At 33.8% G+C, this 19,186-nt stretch overlaps 2 protein-coding genes across 2 annotated transcripts in view; both read left to right on the top strand.

Moving 5' to 3' along the window:
- The window catches only part of LOC149788886 (plexin-B-like), a 446,804-nt gene that overhangs the window by 162,504 nt on the left and 265,114 nt on the right, over nt 1-19,186 (top strand). The window lies entirely within an intron of this gene.
- The window catches only part of LOC149788888 (hepatocyte growth factor receptor-like), a 219,804-nt gene that overhangs the window by 96,599 nt on the left and 104,019 nt on the right, over nt 1-19,186 (top strand). Inside the window, exons 11-13 of the mRNA XM_089973562.1 lie at nt 4,041-4,131; nt 8,835-9,019; nt 11,824-11,898. Of these exons, the coding sequence (XP_089829688.1) occupies nt 4,041-4,131; nt 8,835-9,019; nt 11,824-11,898 (351 nt within the window). The remainder of the gene's footprint in view (nt 1-4,040; nt 4,132-8,834; nt 9,020-11,823; nt 11,899-19,186) is intronic.

The raw sequence follows: 19,186 nt of genomic DNA, 5'->3' as shown, positions 1-19,186 counted from the left end.
ACAGTCATGGTGGAGAGAAGATTTATCAGTAAGTCAGCTCCCTCTTGGGGATGGTTAGTCTGCTTCATACATTCTCCCTGGGTCATTTCTGTTGATCCAATGGATTTTTTGCTGTGTTGGTTTCTGGAGCATGGCTTTTCGTACGTGGTATAACCATACTTGACAGCTTATAACTGAATGTGGAGTACAAGTCCAATTCACTGATTTTGCAAATTTTCAATCTGTCATCCATCCTTAAGTTGAGACAGAGCATAAGACAAGGCCAGATCAATATCTTGGCTTCTTTTTCACCAGTAAATTCCCGGTTTCATTAATATTAATGGTATCACTATATCACCGATACTTTTTCAACAGTTTTTTTTTCGATTTAAGAGAGAAAAAGAAAGGTATAGGTATTACATTGCATTTTTTCTCTTGCATCTTCTGACCAAAATAAAATAGGCACTGATTTCAGAGAGAGATTTCAGCCCTTCTTCATGCTATTTTGTAATCTTACTGACCCTGTTTAGCTGAAGCTTTTGTCAAAGAGAGAAAGGGCAATAAAATAGTGAACGGAAACTATTATTTGAAACATACATACCATACTCCTTCAGTTTCAAAGATTAATTTATATTTAAATATTGAAACTATTTATATCCATTAAGGTTAAATCCCATGAATGACCATTTTAGCATGCTGCTATGGTTTCTTTGCAAGTTCAACAACCTCACTTCTGTCAGCAAGAACAAAATGTATCACTGGTTGAGATACTTACATGAGTAACTTCCTGGTATTTCCTGTCATTACATGGTACCATATTCGCAATACCATATAGGAATCCTCATTTCCCTAGTGGTATTCTCACTAATTTGATCTGTTCTGCCGAATCTTGTGCTCAAACAAGTGTCAGCTGCCAAAGCTGTAGCAAATTTAATTAGCATGTAAATAACACTGCAAATCCATGTAGTTCTTGGGACAATGGATGTTATAGTTGAAACTAGAATGAATTGTTTATTTAGAGATATTAATTGAGACTGGAATATAGTATTCCCCTTGTACATGATCAAGTTCACAATCATCAGGTAACTGAACAAATCATCCTGAGACCTTTATGTCATCCCCACCCCCATCTCTAATATCGAGGCATGTTTTATTTTGATCTTATGGTGCCAGAAGAAAAATGTGATTAAATACCTATGTGTTTGTTATGGTTGTTCATGTTCTGACTTGCGAATTCCAATACACATATATGTAACCAAATTAGAACAACATATATTACTAAGTGCATGCTGTTCTATTGCAATTACATCTGATGCACATGAATTAAATACTGACAATACCAGTAATCTAAATATTTTGAAATCCTTTTCAATGTCAGGTTCTACATTCTTCTTGCATTATCTCTTCCCCAAAATGTTAACTATTTTTGTACACATTATTTTTCACACTTTGGAAAAAAAACCTTATCTTTCTACACATGAAAAATCACATGACATACAATGAAATAATTTTAATGGCATAATCCATATATACGTAGATCTAGTAAAACGAAACCCAGACTTCCCAGGTAAAAAGTATTCAGTTATAGTTGGCAAGTACTGTAGACAAAAATTATTTAACTTTAAATCTTTTTGCTTTTGATTGCATTTCCATAGCTTTCTTTGTTCATTCGTGGTATAGTGAAATATTCCTACAACGCTCTGTACTGAGTCTCCATTCTTATTTTACAGTGTACCTAGCTTCAAGTCTATATACAAAGTAGATCTTTTGTTTTATTCCTATCCATTCATAAATACATAACATATTTACTTGTCATCATTCTTCTTTATTATTGGTCTTTATTTAGTTGTCCATTTTTTTGCAGTGATTCAGTAATTTTGCAACCCGTTTAAGGACCTCAAAGCTGGAACTAAAATAATGTTTAGACTTGATTATTTAAGTTTATATAGAACTTGTGTATTTATTGATTTGATTTATTTTCTTCAGAGTCTGATGGGACTTGTTAGAATATGAAGTATATTTAAACCAAGTGTTCCAGGCAATTATTACAGTATCAAGCCTGATCCAGTCAATTAATACATTATTAAGCCAGATCCAGGCAATGGATACATCATGAGCCAAATCCAGGCAATTAATACATTATCAAGCCTGATCCAGGCAATTAATACATTATTAAGCCAGATCCAGGTAATTGATACATTATCAGCCAGATCCAGGCAATTAATACATTATTAAGCCAGATCCATCCAGGCAATTGATACAAATCAGCCAGATCCAGGCAATTAATACATTATCAAGCCTGATCCAGGCAATTAAGACATTATTAAGCCAGATCCAGGCAATTGATACATTATCAAGCCAGATCCAGACAAATGATACATTGTCAAGCCAGATCCAGGCAATTAATACATTATCAAGCCTGATCCAAGCTATTAATACATTAATAAGCCAGATCCAGGCAATTGATATCTTATCAGCCAGATCCAGGTAAATAATATATTATCAAGCCTGATCCAGGCAATTAGTACATTATTAAGCCAGATCCAGGCAATTTATACATTATCAAGCCAGATCCAGGCAACTGATACATTGTCAAGCCAGATCCAGGCAATTAATACATTATCAAGCCTGATCCAGGCAATTTATACATTATCAAGCCAGATCAAGGCAATTAATACATTATCAAGCCTGATCCAGGCAATTTATACATTATCAAGCCAGATCCAGGCAACTGATACATTGTCAAGCCAGATCCAGGCAATTAATACATTATCAAGCCAGATCCTGACAATTAATACATTATCAAGCCAGATCAAGGCAATTAATACATTGTCAAGCCAGATCCAGGCAATTAATACATTATCAAGCCTGATCCAGGCAATTAATACATTATTAAGCTATATCCAGGCAATTGATACATTATCAAGCCAGATCCAGGCAATTGATACATTATCAGCCAGTTTCAAGGCAATGAATACATTATCAAGCCTGATCCAGGCAATTAATACATTATTAAGTCAGATCCAGAAAATGTTCAATTGCACTGCTTGACTACTTCTTTACTAAAGAAATGCTGTCAAGATCATTTATGAAAGAGGCATGGAATGCCAATAATGCTACTATTGAAATGTAACTCCACACAAGTCATTATAATCCAAACTAAGAAAATATTTGTTCAGAAATGTCTTAGAAAGAAATCAGTAGGAGAACCAACCCTTACTGAACAAAATTCAGTGAAGTGATGAACAATAAGCATTAAATTTCAATAATATCATCTGTTCTACTCGTTTACCTTTGTTTTCATTTTTTATAATGCTTAATCCAATGACATTCCATATCTTAGGTATGACTTTGTTTACAAAGTTGGTGTTGATTAGCTTGATATTTTCATAGAACAATACAAAAGTTATTTTGATTCAGTATCTGGTCAAATTTTTTAATTTTTAAAGCTCACAAGCTTGTAGCAAGAAAGCTATGCAAGCTTGTTACAAACTAGCAAGAAACTTGTGCAAGCTAGTAACACATTTCTTCATGCATAGCATATTCTTAAATAAGTAGCAAGCTCATGCATATATATTTCTTGTGATGCATTGTTCCAAATTGAAGCTTGTCACATGCTTCATAAATTTGCTCAGGAGTTAGTAAAACAAGTTTGCAATTTTGGCTTGGGAAGGAGGAACCATTTCATTTTTGGGGTCAAAGGTTAATGTCACTCTGACAGAATATAGAAAGTGGTTTTAGTACAAAGATTCAGTTATCAACATAGAGAACTATTAAACATGGGGTAGGTGTATAATGTGCCATTGCTATTTATGAGAGAGGTTTTGGATATTTTCACTTATGATACTGTTATTCATGGAACTGAAGATAAAAAAAAAACATCAGAGACTAGGTTATCTCTACTTAGGACATGCTACCCATAAATATGTGGCAAGCTACATGCCATGTGTGAGCATGTAGTGATTGGAAGAATTTTGTACAATAACATTTTTACATTATTTAATATACTCCACCATTTTAATTGATGAAACTTAGGTGATTTCCATTTTTTTTTTCTACAGATAGGAAATGCTAAGGATGCCACACAGAATCTGTCCATAAAGCTGCTGTATCCTAATAACCATCCTGTGGATGATGAGTATGGAAACAGTGGTAAGTAATGAATCACACATGCACTCAGTAATGATGAAGCACACTTCCTATTTTTCTTTTCTAGCACAAGTAACTTATTTATGTTTTATTCAAATAATATAAATTTAATTGGTTGTTTAAGAATTATGAATATCACTGTAATTACAGGTTTGTATCTCTTTTTCTCTCTGCCTGCCTCCCCATCCTCAAAAAACATGCACACATTTTGGTTTAATTTGATATACTGAATGTGAATTTATTTTCCATTTATCTTTTAACTATGTGCTTTGAGAACTGTTCCTGTTCCTTTATGTTATGTACAACTGTATTATGTGCTTAACTCTTATCCATGATTGTAGGTTGTAGTTTAAGCTAAGGTTTTCTTTACTTTGTCTGTGATTTTGGGTTGTCCTTTAAAATAATATCTGTGAACATGTTGACCTGGCGTTTTGACCCTAGAAATCTCTGGTAGCTAACGTATGACCCACATCCTGGTCATATTATTGTGTCTTAGGTGTTTGTATAAGGCTCTGATAAACAAAATTATTTATTCTAATTTTAATTTCAGTCTAGTGGAATTACTTTTAGTTGTGTTCAGATATAATTTGAGTGGAATCATTTAAATCATTGGCTAGAATTAAAAGTTCTCATTGACTAGATAAACATTTTGGGATTTAATTGTGAATTCCTTCAAAGACATTCTGGATAGTATCATTGTGATACATGAAGACTATTGGTACATCAGTACATTCAAGATTCTTTGAATACATTCTGCACACTATATTTTGGACTAAAACATTTAGGATTATTTGGAATTTAATTTATAATACTTTAAGTTCATCTTAAATTTTCATTTTATAACATAAAGAACTAACTTATTTGTTTGATTTTACAAACTTTTTTATTTTGTTTCTTTCGTTTTCTTTCTTTTTCTTTGTTTAAGACAATAGCGTCATAACACTTCATTTTATGGGCATGCCTTGCTAGGGCAATGTGTTGTAGTTTCCTCATTGATGGATTATTATTGATTGGATTTGAAATTCTTGACTCATGGAAAACACTTAATTTCTTGAAAATATCCCATTATTAAAACTAAATGTACTGTTTAGGTCAAGAATAATAAAGTGACCTATAAATATGGTAAGTTTATGTCAGCAAAGAAATGGGATGCTGGTTGACAGAGACAAAAACAAGACATTCATTGTGTAAAACTAAACCGGTTTCAACACTGAATGTCATAAATATCCTGGTATTTTGTTCAGGAATTCACATACAAAAAGGGTTATCACAAATATATAGTATGCACAGCTTCTGAAATGCCTGTTTATTCTGGATATGACTGTTTGGTGTTCCATTTTTGGAATACGTCAGCTGGGCATTAACATAAAGCAACACAGATCAATAAAGAACCCTTAATTAACTCTGCAGTGATGCCTAACTCAACTCAATTTCTCCTGACTGACCTGTGATATGTGACATAACAGGTATATGTGGCTTCTGTTACAAGCCAATTGGAGAAATCACTTAGGTAATGATACGACTTCATCAAAATGCAGTTTGCATGATGTCAAAAAAAATGTGGACTGGGTATAGCTGATGAGAATGATAACCTCAGCAAGAAAACGTAGTGAATTAAAGATTTGTTTTGGAAACTAATCAATCTGTCTGCAGACAGTGCATTCAGTATATAGACAAAACTACATTTGTTTATTGATCCAACTGGGCAGAGATAATTAGTTTGATAACGTTATAGGAATGTTGAGGTTGTCAGGTCGAGATGTACAGTATGTTTATTGACTTTTCAAACAAATTCTTTCCCCTGACTCATATCAAAACACATATGTGGTTGTACTGATTACATATCCCTTTTTTATTCACACATTCTTTTACATTTTTTTAAAGTATACTTTTTTAAAACCTAAATAGGCATTTGGTGTTTTATAGAAGATATTGTCCAACCCTCTCAAAAATCCACCTGTACCTAACTGGGGCAAGGAGCAGATATATGTTCTACAGTTGCATCATTGGTCTGTCTGCAATGCAGATATAGATATTTACTCTTTAACTTGGAGCTTTTTAAAACATTGTATATGACATATGAATGGATTTAAACTGCAGTCATAGGTAAGTGGACTTTTTTCCTTATTTCTCAAATTGGAATATAGGTTTTGGTCCAACAAGTGACCCTTTTTCTTACACCCTGTAACTTACTAAATACACACACTCTCCTTCAACGAAACTTTTTAGGCAAGTTTCAGTCAAAACAGCTTCTGTGATACATTACCACTATTTTCAAATGTTTGTCTGTTTTATCGTCAGATTTACAAATTCGATTCCTCAGTAATATTAATAGACAAATAGAAAGTTTTCCACTTAAACTTGTTTCTTGAAAAGATATTTTTAAAAAAATTCTACACACCATGTTTTTAAAACTCTGAAGCTCAAATGGAGTTTGGTTAAGTTTTGGCGAAGTTTTGAATTTTAGATGATTTACGTTTTGGAATGTCTCCTCTGTCTCATTGCTGTAGTAAGATCAGCAGGTTCAGAAGTTTGGTTTCTTTACTATTTTGTTTAAGTTCTCTGCAAAATTTCACTATGCCCAGAATTCAGGACTTTGTGACAATTAGCAAACTTATTTGAGGTTCAGATGCTGTACCATAGTTACTGTCCCTTAATAATATTTTTACCTTGATATGACTCTCTCAGTCATTCGTGCTTTGTCTGGATTTTTGAAACTTTCAATACAATAATTCAGCAATAAAGTACTTGGTCTCTCTCGCTCACTCTCTCATCTTTTTGGTGTCACTTTGCACAATCTTCATCTGAGAACTCTTTGTAAATTCTTCGAAAATCTTATTGTCAACCTAAACTAACTGTTTTTTTTTTTTATTGGTATATTCCATGAAAATCCTTTAAACTCCTCATTGCTACATATGGCACTCCTCATTATCCAAAATGTTAAAAGCATCCATTTTCACCCAATATGACTGGATTTCTTAAAATTACAAATGTGTACTGGCATTTTTGAATAATTTAAAACAAATAGCAATCCATTATTCACAGTATTTTATGAGTGGATTATTATTGAATATTTCAAGTTTTAAAAAGTAGTTTCAGGTTGTGAGTGCAATACAGGAATTTTAGGTGTGCGATACAAAATCAGATTGACATTTGTACTGAATGCTAGATCAGCCATATAAGATTAAATGGTTATGTAAGAAAGCATAGGTGTAACAGAGTTTCTGAAGACATTTTTAAATTGATGTAACAGATCTTCTGAAGACATTTTTAAATTGATGTAACACATCTTCTGAGGACGTTTTTAAATTGATGTAACAGATTTTCTGAAGACATTTTTAAATTGATGTAACAAATCTTCTGAAGACATTTTTAAACTGATGTAACAGATCTTCTGAATACATTTTTAAATTGATGTAACAGATCTTCTGAAGACGTTTTTAAATTGATGTAACAGATCTTCTGAAGACGTTTTTAAATTGATGTAACATATTTTCTGAAGACATTTTTAAATTGATGTAACCGATGTTCTGAAGACTTTTTTAAACTGATGTAACAGATCTTCTGAATACATTTTTAAATTGATGTAACAGATCTTCTGAAGACGTTTTTAAATTGATGAAACAGATCTTCTGAAGACATTCTTAAACTGAGAAACAAGATAGATCAATTTTCTGTTCTCCAATATGTCAGTATTCATATTGATATTCACAAAGAAAATTACATGAAATTGGTTTTCTTTAATTCCAAATTTGGCCAAATGGATTCAGATTTAAAAAATTAATTTGTATATTAGTGTCTCTAGATGAGAATCTTGACTAGAGTAGATGGCCTGACTTAATAGCTCAGTAATTCTAAATCACATAATTTGAGTGTATCTTTAAAAATATATTATACATAATAAAAAATCCATTATAATTTTGTAATAAATTTAATATAATGAGTAACATTCCATTTATATATTCTGATTCATTGTTTTAAATGTTTGTGTTTTCATCAAATGAAATTTTTATGTGCTTTCAAACCTAACATATGTCATACTGTTTTCCTTGTTTGCATATAAATGTGTTCTTTACACTTTCCTGTCCATTTTGTACTGTTAGAGCCATTTGAGATGAAGTAATGAAACTTCCTATGACTATATATCATCACTAAAAGGTCTGTCATGTTGGGATTCCTGTATTCAGGTTTACGGTCACACATCAATATTTATGTTCAAGTCACATAAGCCCTTTTGCTTTTTAACTTAAGAGTAGTTCAAGATAAATGGACACATTTTGGTATGCTTATATATTGTCATTGGAAGATAATTTGTGTTGTATATTTGGGGTCTTGTTCCCAAAATGTCAAGGTTATGTGTCAATTTTTTAGGTTGCTTTCTGTTTCCATTATACAAGCTGTATTAGGAACAGGGGTGAAATATAGTATGCTTATGTTTATCAGTTTGATGGTATCTAGTGTATTACAGTCAAGGTTTATCTTTAAGGTCAAGGTCACTAATCAACTTTTTAGAAAACACTTTTCTGCTCTTTTTCTGATGTCTTTTAATATAGAGCAATGAAATTTGCTTATACATTTGATGTCTAATTAATAGTTTTACAACCGTCTTGAAGGTCACAATCAGATTTCATTTTTGTGAGCAATTGTGACCTTGTCATTGTGTGCGTGGGACAAATATTCACCAAATATTCTTCTTGATATTTTAGTGGAGGTGTATCGGTGTGACAAACTTGGTCCAGACTGCAGTCAGTGTAAAGCATATGAAGCAGACATAAATGGCCCATACCGCTGCAACTGGTGTAATAACAGCACATCTTCTACAGCAGGTTGCTTCTACAACACTTACTGCGTGAACCAGTTAGTGCCATGTGGACCCCCTGAAATCAGTTCAGTATGTATCATAAACATATCATATACATGTACTGTGCATTGCTCAAAATTTGAATTAAGCACTTAATATCTCTGGCTTTCATGAACTTGCACTGAATTTCATCTTTTGTCAACCGCTCTGGTGGCCTAGTGGTTAGAGCATCCGCCTCAGATGCGGGAGGTTCGATCCCTGGCGGTGTCATACCAAAGACTTACAAAAATGGTACTAACTGCTGCCTCTCTTGGTGCTCAGCATGAAGAGGTTAGTGTTGGGACAGGTCATCCTGGTGTCAGGATGTTGTGTCTGGATGGGACATCATGTTACATGTCTGCAGAATGATGCCTCGTGCTAGACATCACTATAAACTGCCACAATGCAGATATCAAAGCGATATCTCTGAAAATTTGTTAAAGCTACGTTAAAAATCCAAATCACACACACATATTTTGTAAAGGTTGAGATTGTTTAGTGCTTCCATACTTTAAAAGTCAAAGTCAGTCTAGCCGTTTTTAATGATTTCCACATTTTACCTATGACAAAATAAAACATGTACACTATAGAAGGTCCATCAAACAATGCATGTGTTGTCTTAATTAGTTGTCACCCCTTTCATCTAATTGTTTCCATTAAATTCACAATATTTCTAAGGCACAATACATAAACGCTTGAATAGAATAATTCAAATTACCTCATACAAATTGTATTAGTGACACAATCAAGAAAACTTAAATACAACAGCATAACTATTCATTTGTCAGGGCTGTTCCATTTAATCTACATGGTACCCAGGAAAGGCACCATTTTAAAACAATATGCCATGGTTGTATGATTCACGAAAAAGTTCATATGAACAAGATAGAATTCTAAATTGCATCAATGGGTGGCTAGTGCACATAAAAATGACTTCCCTGGGTCACAAGTATATTTAACTGGAACAGCCCTCAAAGTCAAAATATATATTTTGATTATGTCATTCATTTGAAATAGCCGGCATGGTATAGACCACTTATAAACGTATAGATATTAATCGGCGTAAGGGAAAAGGAAGAACAGGTCAAGGAAACAGGGAGAGAAAGAAGAAATGGAGAGAAAAAATATGGTCTTGCAATGTACATTTAAATCATTTATTACAGATTTCATATTCAGTGCAGATAATGTTATAGGAAAGAAAAAAAAAACAAAAACTAAATTATAAGTGATCATTGCTACGATGATTTATGTATCAGTATACTTCAAGGATCCCAGTACATTTTAAAGATCTCAAAATTGCAACCTTTGTAGAAATAGTGTTTCTTAATAAAGGTCTTTTAGAAGGTTTATGAATAGAGAAAGTTTAAAGATTGTTTTTATTTCATTTCAACCAGTAAATAAACCATTTTGCGTTCACTGTAATTTCATTACATAATTTATCTTTTATGTTAAAATAAAACAGGATAGTATTATTGGTCATCTCAATCTGTGTGTTGGTCTTATAGTTTATAAAAGTGTTGAGTGTCCACCAAAAAGTGTTACTATTTGGACAGTATGTGAAAAAATGGCATGTGGTTTCATTGTCTTTTGCTGAAAGGTCATACCATGAGATGGTAATCAGACTGGTTTTGTAGCAAATCTTTGGTGGCTCAAAGTCCATCCAGTAGCAGCATATGCAACAAATTATCCCACGAGTTTTCTTACAGTGGATTAATAACTTTCTTTTATGAAAATATTATAGAAAATATTATGATTGGCACATACTTTGTGCATGGTCAAAATGGGGTGCAATGCAGAATTTGTTTTTATAATAATAATAAATAATAATTGTGTTTTATTAACAGAAGGTAACTCAGTACAAAGATATTCTCCTTTAAGGCCTTCTCTACAATCTATAAATACATTATTTAACACTAGGCAAAACAAAATCCTGATTTCTTAATTGGCCTTTATCCAAGCATTCATGTTTAAAAGCTCTGAGAAAATGTTATTAGTTTACATTAATAAGCAAACTTTATGTAACCAATTCTTTTGTCAGATTCCTTTGAACTTAATTTTTTAGCAGGTGTCACTGTCCTGTCTGGAACAGTTTTCCACATACACCACTCCCTTGATATCTCGCATCCCATTAACTTATGAACTTGCTTATGACGCATTTCTCAAATAGAAAATACAAAAAATAATGTTACCCCTTTTGTTGTACTTGAAGAAAATCGCAATCAAAATTAGCAAATGAAGCATTGATGTATCGCTCATTTTATCATCAAAAACTGTAGATAGGACCTGGACATTTTAAGCAACATTATGAAATTATCAAATTTTGATAAGAAGACTTATATTATCATGTTAATTACCTCATTTGTATCAACTAAAGGAGGATTAATAAAAGAAAGTGAAAAGGCAAATCCTACATGTGTCAGATCTAGAGACCCAGGTCATAAATCATTTGAACTCATTCCAATTTATCAATCAAACACAGTTATAAATATTACTGTGTACGTAATATAATTAAACTACCTTAAATGAACCTACTCATTCATAAATGTGATCAAATATAGCAAGGCAACCAATCAAAATGAATGCTTTATCAAATAAAGAGATTTGTTTCAGAGATAGGATCATTGTGGAGAAGCGAGTTTCAGAGAATTCCTGAAAAGGTATCCTCACTAATATATGCAATGAAACCATGGCATAAAAATTTACTAATTGAGCAATACAATATTTTAGTTTCAACATAGATGATTTTTTTCATGAAATAAATGTTGCTAGTTTTGGAAAAAAGGAATCTTGTTTCTTGGTGTATTAACAGTAAGTCTGGTCCTTACTTCATTGGCTCCCTGCTTTGTACTTTGTAGCCACATAAGGAACAGGAAACCAGACTAATCAACAACAACAAAAAGCAGTGTACACAAGAATGCTGTTTGAAACAGGTTGGAATAATGTTAATGATCTTTGAGATGTTGGGCATCTTGAAAATAAATGTAATTGATACAGAATAACCAACAACTTCATTAGAAAAGCATTTTATTGATAAGTATTCTCAACACGATTGTAAAGTGAATTACCAGCCATTAAACAGTATGTTTACCCCTCCCCTCATCCTGTGGCTTTCTGAATGTCCTGCAAGGATGTGATTACTCGTTTCTTGAAGGTCTATCAGTACAGTAACTCATGCCCTCACTTATAGTGTGGTCTATGATTTTGGACCATGTTGTGCACGAGTTATCGAGGTAGAGGTGTATTAAGACTATTATCTTGCATTGGTTGAATATATGCATTAAATATAGGATTCTGTTCTGACATCAGGGAGAAGTTTTTTCTTAATTTTAGCAAGCCATGGTATCTTACCAGAAAGCCATTTGTGTACTTTATTAACCTGTACACTTCAGCTTTGAGGTTTACACATGGTTGCTACGGTAAATGTGTGCACAACGATTCATGTGACTGTCACTGACACAAGAACTACCTGTTCCATTTCAATTAATTCTACATCTTTAATTAAGAGGATTGTTCAGAAGGATTTTTCTGTTCTTATTTTAGAGTATATGTCAGTGTTTTTCAGATTGAATGTGGCACTGCTAGGGAAAGGAAGTTGATGAGAATTGGTTATATAATAAATTATACAGTTACACAGATTAATTGCTGGCAAAAATGTCTTTAACATACGGTATTTACTATTAAATAACATGTTTGTTAACAACCTTTGATTAGTAAAATTTTTATTTTAAAGCAGCACACAGTCAAGTTTGTAAGCCATTGTTCAGTTTCTTAGTCATTGTAGCAAGTCCAGGCAGTATGCAAGATTCAAGTATTGATTTTTTCATCATTTACATATACATGTATCTGTATAAATGCAGGAAACAATATCATCTGTTAAAAACAATGCTGTTTTATTGACACGTACAAAAAGATCTGATGTATATAACAAATTTATGTCTTAAAAACTGAAACTTGCCATAATAAGAGGTTAAATATGTGTGGCAAATGAAATAGTTACTAGCTTTCCTATGTATGGCTTGTATGGCTTGTGTATTGTAACAGCTGCTAGCTATTCAGTAAGTCGAATGGTTAAATGGGGGAAATTTTAAGTAATCATTTAGATTAAATGGCATTGTGTCAGTTATTGGAAAATGTGGATACTTTTAGAAATGTTTAGTAAATGTTGTAGATTTACCGTACAACCCACAGAAGAAAATTGTCGGCATGAATGCCAGGAAGTTCATGATTAACATTTTAATGGTTACATTCTCATGATGTGACTTGATATACTTCTGGTCCATGTGAGCCACTTTCCAAGCTTTTGTTATTAACTTGCACTTAGTCTTGTTTTGGTCTTGAAGGATTTAGTTATTTATACATCATTCCTCTTTAGATCTTCGTTTAACTTGGTTTTGATGTTAATTAAAGATGAATAGAAGCATGAATGTGGTGTCATCTGCAAATGGGTCAATATTTGAGTTTTGAGATAAGGATATTGTGATTTAATAAAATCAAATGATTTTTAATGAAAAGGTAAACAACATGATCCATATTTCCTTTATTTATTTCATTGAACACTGGCATTTGATTTATGTGAGGACTGTTTGACAGGAATGGTAAATCCTAAAACCAGCACTGCACATTGTATAAAAGATTATTATCATTCAGTTATAAGTAAGCGAGGTTAGTGTTTTTCGTAGACTTTAAAGTGTTAATAAAACTTAAATTAGCATCTAATTAATGTGATCATCTTACCCCACTCTCATAAACGGGTTGAACTGTATATACTCGTTTATAAGTTGATTCAACTACACGTTGACACCACCCACTTTACGGCTGCAAATAGGGAATTTCTATATGATCCTCCTATAAGGGTGACATGTGGTCATGAGTGAGAGTTTCCACCGACTTCATCAATTGTGCCTGAAACACACTACTCTAAAACCCACTCTTTCAAGCCAAAACTCACAATTTGCATAAGGGTTTTATATTATTCAGATTTTCTAAAAAATTCTGGTAATGTTAAACAATACTGATCGTTTCTTTCACCAGTCACACACCTGTTTCTCTGACACAAAATTCATATTTAGCAGCACTAGTGTTGATTTTCATTGCAAAGTCTATAACCATTAACTTTAATGCTCCATTGCATTATGTTTTCATTTCCCCATATTGGCGAAAGTACATAATTTTATCAATTTCCATATAAGATATCCAAGTGACAAAGTACATTGTAATTGACAGAACACTGACTATTCATAAACTTGGGCAATTATTAATGTATAGGTTGAGATTGGGGTCTGTAAGAGACACTTTGACCATAGTCTTTGAAATCACATCAAAGGATTGCTGAAACTGAACAGATGTCAGTTGCATGGTATGATCATACAGACTCAGCATGGCACTGAACAAGTATCACTAGTTGTAGTCTTCACAGAGAAAAACAACAATTGTGCTGCAGAATGTCTACTGTAAAAAACAAAGCAGTTGTGTTTCTTTTACATGCTTAAGGATTAAGGTTGTATTTATCTAATTAGCAGCCCTATCAACAGACTAGGTTAATTTCCCATCCTAGGACGGGAAAGAAAAAGAGAAAGTTTGAACGTAAAATACATATGTTGGCAAGCTGTTCTTTTGGCATCTCTTTCATGAAGAGTTTTCTTTTGTTTTCCAGCAGCAATTGCATAGTCAGTTACTGTAAGCATTTGAAACCTGAAACTGGCTTGGGTAAGAGTATATATGGTAAATGAGCACGTGGGGTTGGTTCACACCGGCAACATTGCACTAGAACTCATCAGCAACAACATCATGGACCCAGGGCTGTTTGATGCATGAACTCATTGAAGACATCAATGTATAATGAGTTCTGAGGATCTTCCCATGCTTCAAGAAACCAATGATGCAGTGCAGCATGTCACTGCAAATACAACCCTAAGCATTACCTTGAAGATTACAGTTTCTTCAACAAAACGGGGATTTTATGTGGGTTTTTACAATACCAATTAGGACCCAGTGGCCGAGTGGACTAAAGCACTCACCATTATGGATCTTTGCCATAACCTCTGTCTGCATGGGTTCGAGTCTCGGGTTCGGCCAATGTAGGTTTGTGAGAAAGTTTGCCAGTAGTTTCTCGTGCCTTGGTTGTTCTTCCTCCACCATTTATACTGACCTCTACATATAACCTATATTGTGCTGAAAAATGGAATTAAACCCAACAACAACAACAATGCCAATTACTGAGGGGAATCCTGTGTATTGAAATATTGAAATCGCATTAACATTGTTGCATGTTTATTGCATTTGGCCTAATATTTGATTGCCATTTGTGGGTTTGAACTAAAAAAATTCACTTGTGTTTTTGTCAGAAGGTAGTTGAGATGCTACATGGAATGTTATTTAACTTCCCATGGGTGTGTAGGAGATTGATTGTGATGTACAGTGATGAGATTTGACTGAAAATATCTTTAGTGACAAAGCGTGAGTCTAAAATCTACATATGCAAACATGAGTCTACACTAATCTCATAGCAATTGAATCTCCACAGTACGCAGCTGCCATTGCACAGTCCTCACTGAAAATAATTCTGGATCGGCCTAAAGATATTAATAAACTTCCAGTGGACCAACAAATTCTGAATGTAGATTTTAAAATGGTAAACAGTTCCAATATTGTACTAGACGTTATCAGGATCACCACGATGAATCAGTTTGACCTGTGATACCATCAGTGGCAGTTATGAAAGCAATACTTCCAGAAGAATAATATCTGAAGGTTACATATTGTTCAGATTATCTCTGAATGTCACCCTGGGTGATTTGATGTCAATTATTCCTTCTACACTTTTGTATCTTTCAGCAATTCAGGTTGACATATTTTTGTTTCACCCTTGTTTTACCAGGAAAGGCATGTGTTGGATCTATGCGGGAATCATAGACAGTACATAAGAGATCAGACTGTTTAATGCAATAACAGTCATATGTGGATATGTATGTAATACATTTGTGTGCTGACAATGCTAGAAATCTTGTTATCATGACATAGTACTGATGTGGTCTCAGTGATATTGGCAGTGGAATATTCACAGGTGCACTTAAGATGATAGTGGTGTTATTTTTGCATGCTTCATCAATTGCTAAACAAGTCGTAATGCTTTTCATTGATAGCATCAAACGTGCTGCTGTAGATTGGTTGAAAAATCATTGATTGCAAGCATCCTAATCAGTTTGAGATTGGCTACTCATCCTGCAGTTGAATCATAAGCAGTTCCATGGCAATGTTAGCCTCAGTAAAATCATCAATACAGATGCTCAACGATTGTACCTGAAACACTAATATAGAAACCACTCTTTCAAACCAAAACTCACAATTTGCATAAGGGCTTTCCATTATTCAATTTTTTTTAAGATCTCTGGTACTATTAAATAATTTTGACTTTTTCTTGCACCATTCAAACATTTGTTTCTCCAACACACCAAATTCACATTTAGCAGCATTAGTGTTGCTTTTTACGGCAAAGTCTATAATCGGTTTGAGATTGGCTATTCAACCTGTGGTTGAATCATGAGCAGTTCCATGGCAACAATGTCAGCTCCAGTTAGGAAAATCGTAAGCAAAGATGCTCAACAATGTCTTAGGCCAGTACTAAATCAATGACTGCAATGGAAAGCAGATTACAGTTGTGGACTGGGCCTGGATTGCAAAGCTATCTCACAGAAAGGTATCAGATGAAATATATATGGTATAAGTAGTGGCAAAATTAATAGTGCATTTGACATGGATAGGCCTGTGTTGAAAGATGAAAGCAAAAGAGATTTTCAGTATTATTCATACCTGGCTTAGGTTCCTAATCAAATAGACTGAATACAATTACAAGCGCATGATACATCTCTGTATTTTCTCCTATGTGAGGCCTTCTTGGAAATTGACGGAAAATGCATATTGTCATGATGGTGCTGTTTTGGATTTGTCAATAACCATATCATGTCATTGTTAAGCAGCTCACATTATCTCAAAACTATAAAGGAAATAAAAGCATGTTTGAGCAAAATTGCCATTGCCATGATGATTCTTGGAATTGCCAGGTGCATTGATGATTATTGGACTTGCCAGGTGCAGTGATTATTCTTGGACTTACCAGGTACAGTGATGATTATTGGACTTGCCAGGTACAGCGATGATTATGCCAGATCAACTGTCACATCTTATTATGTTTGACAAGGATCTTTCATGCAGATCCTCTTCTGTATACCATTGCAAATGCCAGAAATGTAGGGGAAGATCTGCAAACAACCACTGTAATTGGTAGCAGTAAAAAATTAGTCATGGATTTGTACAGTCAAGGACACCTTAATTGATTCTTGTTTTCTGTGGGATTCCTTCAGTCATATATTCGAGTTTGCTGTGATGTCCACAAAACTACTTTTGGAGCCAAACAGTCACATCATACCAAGCAGCAATGATGCAATTTGGTATCATGGAGAGATTGATGGCAAACTTTATTTCAAAACTTGACATGGTGGATGCCTGTGATAATCCCTCCAAAGGCTGCAGAAACACATTTATTGTCATTTATGAGTTTGGAGGATTATTAACACTGTCATTTCTCTCACTCACCACAGACTCGTGTGAAGGCAACGTTCAGCAGTTGCCATTACAGATAACGACGCAGCAATGTATCAGCACACTGAGACATGTATTCATAGCATTTTGAATTATGGATTGGATGCAATAATATTGAACCAGTTAGGAGAGTCTGAAGTTTCTTTGCGATTAAAAACAGTCATCAGGAACACCCAAAGAAGTTTTGCTTGACTTCACAATCATGTCAACATGTGCATGTCACAAGACAGTCTGCAGTCTACATGCACTTTCATATATGTGTAATTCACTACCATATTCCTGATTATAGATTCATTGCTGTGAAAAGATGTTATTGGAATGCACAGGTTGCTGTAAAGGGTCATTGAGACGCCTGTAATTGTTGTAATTAAATAGCATAATTAAAAATAATGTCATATCACAGAGTTAAAGTTGGACTTGGTAAAAACCAATTTGCGACACGAAAAGACTGCAGGCTTATAGTAACGAATTTTCTGGCAAAGTTAACTGGAAATGCCCCTGTGTGGCTATATAAAATTCAGCTTGACCAGCACAAGGCTGCCAAATAAAAGAACACCTCAGTTACAATTAAGTTATTAAAGCCAGATTTGATGTTAAAGCATTATAGTGGTTGAATTATTTCTATTCATCACTACTAATGCCATTGCTTTTGGTAGCTGCAGTTCCAATGGCCTCAAAAGCAGCTTCATTAATGGCCATCAGAACTGCATTAGGATGGTTAGTGGATGTAAAGTCTTGTAGACAAATGCAAAAAGAAAAATTCCTTTCAATTACCCAGTCACCAGAGTCAGAGAATCACAAGTGGAAAAAGTCTTCAGGTGTGGCCTTGTGGTTGACCAGTTTTGATTTACTCATGATGACAAAGACAAAGAACCTGTTAGAGTGACCGAAAACCAGGGAATCAGAAGTTCTGGTGTGTCAGTGGAATATATTGAAAATTACATCAATATTATAGAGGATTTGACAAAACGATATGTGGATGCAAAGATGAAATCACCATTATAGAGTAACTTCATGAAGCTTAATTAAAAAGTAATATTAATCAAAGAAATGGAGGAACAGTCTTAGCAAATGGTATACTTGTTTTTTGCTATTGTCAGTGATGGTTTTGATAAACCTGAACCGCTCATCTTAAAGGTTCACAATTTTGGATCATTCACTGAATTGAGAGGCTGGTGTGCAACAATGGCAATATTGGTAAATGATTACTGGCAAACTAGTTCATCATTAATGCTTACCACCACAACCATTAATGTTCCAGTACCTTTCACATATGCACCATTTTTACCATTATTCATCTGGAGATGAAATTCAGTACTTTGCATCTATCCAGAGGCACACTTAACCCTCTATGGTATTTGTGTTCAAGATTTATCGATACATGCACATAATGGATTCTGAAGGGTCATGACGTTGCAGAATTTACTAACAGGGTGTTTGATAAGCTGACAAGGATGCTGACATCAATGGTGATTTTTTTTTACTCATTGATAAGTATTTGCATGATAGTTGTGTTAACAAACCCTTGTGTTTAACATCGAAGTATAATCTTGTTATTGACCAAATAAAAATCAGCAGTCTGAACAACACTGATGCACTAATACCAACTTGAGGCCACAT

This window comes from Sinohyriopsis cumingii, chromosome 11 (genome assembly GCF_028554795.1).
Source record: "Sinohyriopsis cumingii isolate HCF-2022 chromosome 11, ASM2855479v2, whole genome shotgun sequence".
Taxonomy (NCBI): domain Eukaryota; kingdom Metazoa; phylum Mollusca; class Bivalvia; order Unionida; family Unionidae; genus Sinohyriopsis; species Sinohyriopsis cumingii.
The sequence above is the reverse complement of the archived record's forward strand: the minus strand, read 5'-3'. Positions and strand labels throughout refer to the sequence as shown.